The sequence below is a fragment of the Aspergillus thermomutatus genome (assembly GCF_002237265.1).
Source record: "Aspergillus thermomutatus strain HMR AF 39 chromosome Unknown NODE_58, whole genome shotgun sequence".
NCBI lineage: Eukaryota > Fungi > Ascomycota > Eurotiomycetes > Eurotiales > Aspergillaceae > Aspergillus > Aspergillus thermomutatus.
Window position 1 is genome coordinate 119,055 of NW_020798107.1, and position 7,372 is coordinate 126,426.

Below are 7,372 nucleotides of genomic sequence, written 5' to 3' on the forward strand. Positions count from 1 at the left end.
GGTTGTTAGACATGGGATCTCTTTCTTCAGTGTTCCGTTTTCTTTCGATGCGTGTATAGTACTCGAATTAAGGAAAGGGATTCGAAAGAAAGAAAGTTTCCATGAAAAAGGAAAAGGAGCACTTACAACTACCCTTGTAAGTCTGGATGGAAACTTCCAGGCTTGTGTTACACTATGTGCTCATGTAAGTAAGTTTAAAATGACTACAGTCAGCCTGATACCCACTGGGCTGGGACAATTGTACCATTTCTTTTGTTGGATCGGAAAAGAGTGTTTCGTAATTGATTCGTTCTTGCAATCGTAGATTTGATCTAATCAGTGTAAGGTATTTATTTCTGTGAATGTTGCAGCGTCTATATCCGTAGCGTTGCTTCTCGCAAGACTGCATTCAATCAAGGGTAGGAAGATAAAGAGACATACTCGGTGCCAAATGTAATCAAGTCGGCCACAAATTGCAGGCTTACTAGGTGCCATGATGAGAGTTTATGATGCACTGAGCAGGCTGCTGCCATTCCCGGTCATGGACTGCAAAATATATAAGTTGCAAGACAACATGATTTGTAACCTAAGGATAATGTCTACATTTCACGCAAAAGAATAGGTTCTCGAAGTAATTAGGATAAAATTTTATAAGGACAAAGCTCTTTGTACTGTCGTGCTTATTACACAGGGCAATATATTGATATCAGTATGTGATGACCAGTATTGAATGCGACCCAAAGTGGAATCCATTAAGATGCCTACAGTGTTTCTTCCAGGGCGAGTACCTGCCGTTGAAGCTTCTGTTAGCCAGTGGGGTCGCGAACGGATGGGGAAAGTCGGATGGAGTGCTTACCAGCGCTGTTCGGGTAGGAAGATAGACCTGCAGGTAATTACTACGGTCGTTCCAGGGCATATCGGTGGTGAAGAAGCGGGTCTCCTTGAGATTCCGGCCGAAACCACCGAAGTCCGGATCGTCAGTGTCCAGGACGATGCGGTAGGTACCCGCTTTGTCGACGCCGACACGATAGTCTGTGAAGCTTTGTGTGGGGTGGAAGTTGAAGACCCAGAGCAGACCTGCACGCTCGAAGACGAGGACCTTGTCGACCTCGTGCTTGAGGCTCACGTGAGCTTGTGGGGAGTGTAGCCAGCCGTACTTCTCCTCGGTCAACTGCATGCCGCGGTCGAACTCGTTGAGGAACTTGTAGCGCAGGAGATGATCCTCGGTGAGGTTGAGTTGGCGGCGGGCATACCAGAAGGAATTATTGTTTCCGGCACGGGGGAAATCGAGCCATTCTGGGTGTCCGAACTCGTTGCCTTCGAAGTTGAGGTAACCCTCTCCTCCCAGGCCGTGGGTTACCAGTCGGATCATCTTGTGCAAGGCCATGCCTCGTTCAACGACGGGGGTGAATTCGGTCAGCACGGACATGTGGGTGTACATTTCCTTGTCGCAGAGCCACATCATGAGCGTTTTGTCGCCGACAAGGCTGGAGAAGTTAGTTTTTATGATTGACATTGCAGTTATCGGGAGGTGACTAACGCTTGATCATGACTTTCTGCATATGCGATTGTCTTCTCGCCGTGACGTCTGTTGGTCAAGGTGAAGGCGAGACTGCCCATGTCCCACTCGTTATCGGACTTTTCCTTCAAAAGTTTGATGTACATATCTGGGATGGCCATTGCGAGGCGGTAATCGAACCCGACCCCACCGAGGGAGTGAGGTAGACAGAGAGCCGGCATTCCGGAGACGTCTTCTGCCACAGTGATGCAGTTGGGATACAAAGTATGGAGCATCTCATTGGCGAGAGTCAGGTACATCACGCCCTCGTCGTCAACAGAAGGGCCAAAGTATTCGTGGTAGCCACCTGAGAAGCCACTTGACGATAGGTCAGTCGATGATTCAAGTAGTCTCAAGTCAATAATCCACTTACGTTCCAATACCATGGTGTACATAAAGCATACTCGTGACTCCGTCGAAACGGAAGCCATCGAAGCCGTATTCTTCCATCCAGAAACGAAGGTTGCTCAAGAGGAAGCGCAGGACCTCGTGGTGGCCGTAGTTGAACAGCCGACTGTCCCACAGGTCATGCCGGCCCTTTCCCCCTGCATGGAAATAAAGGTGGTCTGTTCCATCAAACATGTTCAGTCCATCATCGACGTTCTTTGACGCATGACTGTGGACAACGTCGAGAAGCACTGTCAAGCCCATACTGTGTGCTGTATCAATGAGCTCCTTCAGCTCTTCAGGTGTGCCGTAACGACTGCTCGCTGCGAAGAAGTTGTTGACCTGGTACCCAAAGCTGGCGTAGTAGGCATGTTCCATAATAGCCATGAGCTGGATCGCATTGTACCCCAAGTACTTTATCCGAGGCAACATGTTCTTCGTAAACTCTTTGTACGTCGCAACCTTGGTCTCGGGGGACGAGATACCCACATGAGCCTCATAGATGCGTAGGCTCTCAGGTTTCTTCGGGCGGGAATGTTTAAATTTGTACCGTTCAGACTCGGGAGGATTCCAGAACACGGACTCATAGATGGGGGACACTTCGAGGTCCTGGACGACACGCTTGATCCACGCAGGTATCCGGTAGATTCGCTCTCCGCTGGGAATGTCCATCGCGATCTAGACGCTATGTAAGCAACACAGGGCTCCGGATTGTGCTTATCAAGAACAGTTACCTTGACTTTGCTATCATGCGGAATCGCGGGCACGCCGTTTTTCGAGGGCACTGTGATCTCCCACACGCCAAAGTTATCTTTCGTCATGGGATGCGCCGTTACATCCCAGTTGTCTGCTCAAGTCAGTATGTGCTCCAACGATCGCTACACTATGGCGTGTGACGTACTGAATTCACCGACTAAATAAGCTCGCACAGCATTGGGAGCCCACTCCCGATATGTGATGTCTCCTTTGGCATTGACATTGAATCCAAATTTCTCGTAGCCCTATGATAGAGAATGCAGTTTCGTTAGCTCGGATATCAATTCACCAAGCGAATGATTATTCCTGGAAGCTAAAAGCATCAAACATCAAAGGACAGAATTAGAGGCAGAATTGAAGTATACTAACCCTGCTGAACTTATCTAGACCACCCTCATTTTCGTCGATCGTCTTGATCCAGCTTTCGACAAGGCCGAATCTGTGTCGTAGAGCGTCGCGAAAAGGTTCAAGCCAAGGATCCAGCTGGATGACACCTGTAAAGTTTGAGCTGCCTGCTAGATAAATGGGCTTGATCTCGAGTTCTGACTGACCTGTGCCATCCGGAGGCGCTGATTGAGCGACCTTCGAAGCTTCAATCGAAGCCATGGTTACAGAAGATAGCGGAGATAAGCTCTCTGCGGATGAGGGAGTGTCGCAAGAAACGTGACGGAGGATAGATTCAGCTCAACCAACAATGTCCAATCCGAGAAGACTTGGGAAAAGGACGGCACCGAGAGAGGAAGAAAAGGATGAAAAAAAATCTTACCGATTGCAGAGAGAATGGGAGGAGGGAAACCTGCTTTTTGTCCCTGAGCAAAGTCCATTGCGGGGGAGGAGCATCTACTAGTAGTACTAAGGAAGAGATCGAGGCCAAAGCTCTCAACACATGTGACATCACCTCCTCAACCTTTCCTTTCCCTACTGACCGGAGGCAATTTTCCTTCCTCTCAACGCTTGGACGATCCCTGCGATATGGCATTTTAGTTAATTGCAACCTGGACGATAAGGAATGATGCATTAGATTCGTCCGCTTGGATGGAATAAGCTGTTGCACGTACAACCTCCCCTTTCTGTTCCTTGCGGGCCGGTCTGGAGCTCTCCACTTCGCAGCTCGAACCACCGGACCAGACCTCTCCATGACTATTGTCGTACCCGCATCGAGAAAGGCATGATTTTCTGATGCAACATTGATTTCGGAGCTCTAAAGTTTATAAACACCCTCATGACCATGAAATGCTGCTTCATTAGCCATTGCTCGAATTGGAGCATGTCCCTGCCCTTTGATTTGCGGATGCCCCTACGAGAAGGGTTGGCAAGCAAATCACTTAATGAAGCCTCACTGACCCTGTAGTGACTTGGGTGCTTTCGTCTTCCAGATTTACAGCTAGTCGTCTTCTCAGCTAGGCAGGTCAGAATGAAAGAGTGTCAATTTAATGGAATTCTGTCGAACCGAACTCGACAGGGAGCTCGCACGGTATGACTAAAATGTTACACAAAAGGCTTGGGAACCTGCATGAAGCTCGAATCGGATCAGCAGAATTATGCTGAACCCCGGGAGTGGTGGTGACCATGACGGTGTCTCCATGGTTGATTGCCTGCTGGTGCTGGGCCAGGAGTACCTGAAGGAGCGGGACCACGAACTTCAGAAGGCTGAGCACCCCAGGCACTCTCAGGAGCTGGCTGACCAGTTTCCTGTGAAGCGCCCTGCGCCACTTGCTCTGATCGGGATGCAGCCGCAGGCGTTTCGATGCTCATGTCAACCGCGCGTGCCTTGACAGCTTTGGTAGACTGCTTAGACATCAAGACGCTGTAAGGAGTTGCGCCAGGATAAAAAGATGTGGGAATGGTCGGAATCGGAATTGACTTGGTGCTGCCGAAATCAGTCGTCAAATCCAAAGCCATCTTCGCTGCTGAATAGCCAGATGGAGCACTGCTGACGGTGGTTGTGGTCACTGCATAAGAGGTGTGACGGGAGCCCGACTTTAGGCAGAATCCAGAACCATAGGCACTTTCGCACGAGTACCACTGCTTGCTGCCGGTTTCGGTCCACATGGCAAAGTCTTCAATGAGGATGTCGTAGCAGGGAGCTTTGTCAGGGCAGATGATCTTGATGGGCCCGCGTTGTGCGCCGTTTGCCTCGGTTCCCTTCCAATTCTTGATCGTGATGTTGCTCAGTTCAACACCATTTCCTGAAACGGCGCTCATGCTGCTCCAGTAGCTGTCGATGTCCAAGGAGTAGGCGTTGCCGTGACCTATGACCGCCGTGTTAATCCTCGGTCACTGACTTTGGATGACAAAGAAGAATTGTGCTTTGGTGCTTACCAATGAAATTTTCCAGAACAACATTTGAAACTGTGCCGCTGCCACCATTGCTCTTGATCATCATCATCTGGTTCGAGTTCCAGGTGTAGATGTTCTTGTAGGTGATGTCGCTGATATCCGTGTCCGCTCCAAGAGAGCCCATGCCGCAACCACCGCTCAGGTTACAGTAGATGTTCTCCACGAGGATGTTCTTTGCGGGACTCTAGGTCTTGCGTTAGGATCAGACATAGAAGATCAATGTATTAAGAACATACCTTGACCGTCACACATTCGTCCTTGTTCGTCACCTCGACCTAATATCCATCAGCCCTCCTGATCCAAAGCATCTTTGGTCGTATCCAGGAACTCAGGCCAGTCCTTACATCATGAATCCACATGTTGGTGCTCCAGACATCGATACCATCCAGTCCGCCATGGTTGCCACCACGAATTGCCATATTATAGACCTCCCCGTTGGAGCAAGTGTCGATAGAGAAGTGAAAGGAGGGCGAATCGACGAGTATCAAGTCATGAACCGAGAAGTCGGACACATCCCACAGTCGAAGTAGACGGGGACCACTCCAGTGGTTGTCGGCGTGGAACTCATATCCCAGGCCCTGCATGGCACCTGACGATGTGCTGCTGTAGAGCTCAAAGTCGCTGGAATGCTCAATCATGATCATGTTGCCAGCATCCGTGCCAGTACGGTAGATGACCCCGTCAATCTGCAGCGCCCATGCTTTACCATTTGCCAGCTTGACCCAGGTGGACATCGCATAGTTTCCGGCCGGGATATACACCAATCCACCGGACTTACAGGCCGCAAAAGCCGATGCGAGTGGGGGTCCCAAATCGGTCTTCTTATCTGCTTTTGCTCCATAGTCGAGGACATTGCATGTCTTCTTGGCCGCCTTTGCTGAAGCTGAGGTCAGGGGTCCGACTGAGCCAGAGAGTGACGCAGCGACCAAGCTAGGTACCAGACCTAGCAGTGAGAGCAAAGTAATGGCGTGAAGACGCATTGTCGCTTGAAAGGCTTCTCAGAAGCGAAACGAAAAGAATGTGAGGGCATAAATGGCAACCGCAAGACTGGAGAGCATATCGGGGCGTACTTGACCTACATTTATAGAGCCGACATGTCTGAAACGTTTCGACCTCCAACTCAGGGCTTACCTGGACTGCAGCTCCTGGGTAAGCTCCACATCTATAATTGAAGGAGTTTCCCAATTGGGCATCGGAGAAACTCAGGGGAAGAGTGGATATATTGGATCGAGGCTTGCTGAGGTTCCATCCGTCGAACTCGTTCTTCATCTATCTATTGATTGTATTCTCTGCTGTCGAGTATATCTCCTGGCCTTCAACTTGCAATATCACATAGCTTTCGACTTTCAATATGAAGTCACAAATGCCGGGATTATTGACTCTGTACTTAGAAGAATAGCAATTTGCCGGGGATTGTCAGACGCAGCTAATGGAACTAGGATCAATATCGGGATAGGGGTTGCCACGGTGTATGGAGTATAGATAGAATTTTAGAGAGATAGAATGCTTCTAAGTTATCCCTTCAGGAAGAATTCCTGTTAGATTAGTCAGCACTTGGATAGGCCTAGCATAAGTCCGCTTTAGATACAGGGCCCCTGACTTAGAACAATCAACACAACACATCATGATACACACATAAATGATTTTTTTTTTTTTTTTTTTTTGATCTAACGAATCTAACAATTCCTCACCCCCGATAATTTCTCCACCGATCAGTTGATGAAGCTTAGGTCTAGACGGAATACCTCCGAATGGGCTGAAACGGAAGCCCAAATCCGAAACATCCTAACCAAGTCCTATGACTCGCTCGATCCAGCCTGCTCTTCAAGCTCTTCATTCAAGCGATGAAGAACAAGTGGACAATTATATCTGGTATAAGCAGGGGAGCAGGTTTAATCTACTTGCTAACTGGTAGATTGGCGTGAACGTCTTGTATAGTCAAGACCTGAAAATCAAAGGATGACTATCAGTATTCATGAAGCGGACTAACCACCTTAAGGCTCCAGTGTAGATTTCTCAGAATGAGCAGGCAGATTCACATAGCTTAGGCAATCCTCTCTAATCCGCTTGAATGAATTTGGCGGGAACACCGGCGCAGCCTTCACCGTTTTGTTGAGATGAGGAAATTTCCGGATGAAGAAGTGAATGCATGCTCATCTCTCCCTCTCTTTCATCATTCACTGCCTGTCTATCCAGCTCTCTTCCTCTCCTTCTCTCCCCCCTTTCTCCCCCCCCCTCCCCCCCCCCCCTCCCCCCTCTTCCCTTCCTCTTCCTCCCCCCCCCTCTTCTCCCCCTTCTCTATCCCCCTTTTCTCCCCCGTCCCTCCCGCCCCGTCTTCACCTTGCCTCCCTC

At 49.4% G+C, this 7,372-nt stretch overlaps 2 protein-coding genes across 2 annotated transcripts; both read right to left on the bottom strand.

Moving 5' to 3' along the window:
- Window positions 1–740: 740 nt before the first annotated feature.
- CDV56_108673 (1,4-alpha-glucan branching enzyme GLC3) lies at window positions 741–3,286 on the bottom strand (the record flags this gene model as incomplete). Its single annotated transcript, XM_026762292.1, has 8 exons — window positions 741–767; window positions 836–1,466; window positions 1,520–1,855; window positions 1,911–2,602; window positions 2,659–2,771; window positions 2,826–2,925; window positions 3,050–3,174; window positions 3,232–3,286. 8 exons carry the CDS (start codon window positions 3,284–3,286, stop codon window positions 741–743), a joined length of 2,079 nt encoding a protein of 692 aa, XP_026615775.1.
- Window positions 3,287–4,219: 933 nt separating this feature from the next.
- On the bottom strand, window positions 4,220–6,000 carry rhgB (putative extracellular rhamnogalacturonase; the record flags this gene model as incomplete). The annotated part of the gene is made up of 4 exons (XM_026762381.1): window positions 4,220–4,932; window positions 5,003–5,204; window positions 5,257–5,295; window positions 5,365–6,000. The coding sequence occupies 4 exons, from the start codon at window positions 5,998–6,000 to the stop codon at window positions 4,220–4,222; spliced, it is 1,590 nt and encodes a 529-aa protein (XP_026615776.1).
- Window positions 6,001–7,372: the final 1,372 nt, after the last annotated feature.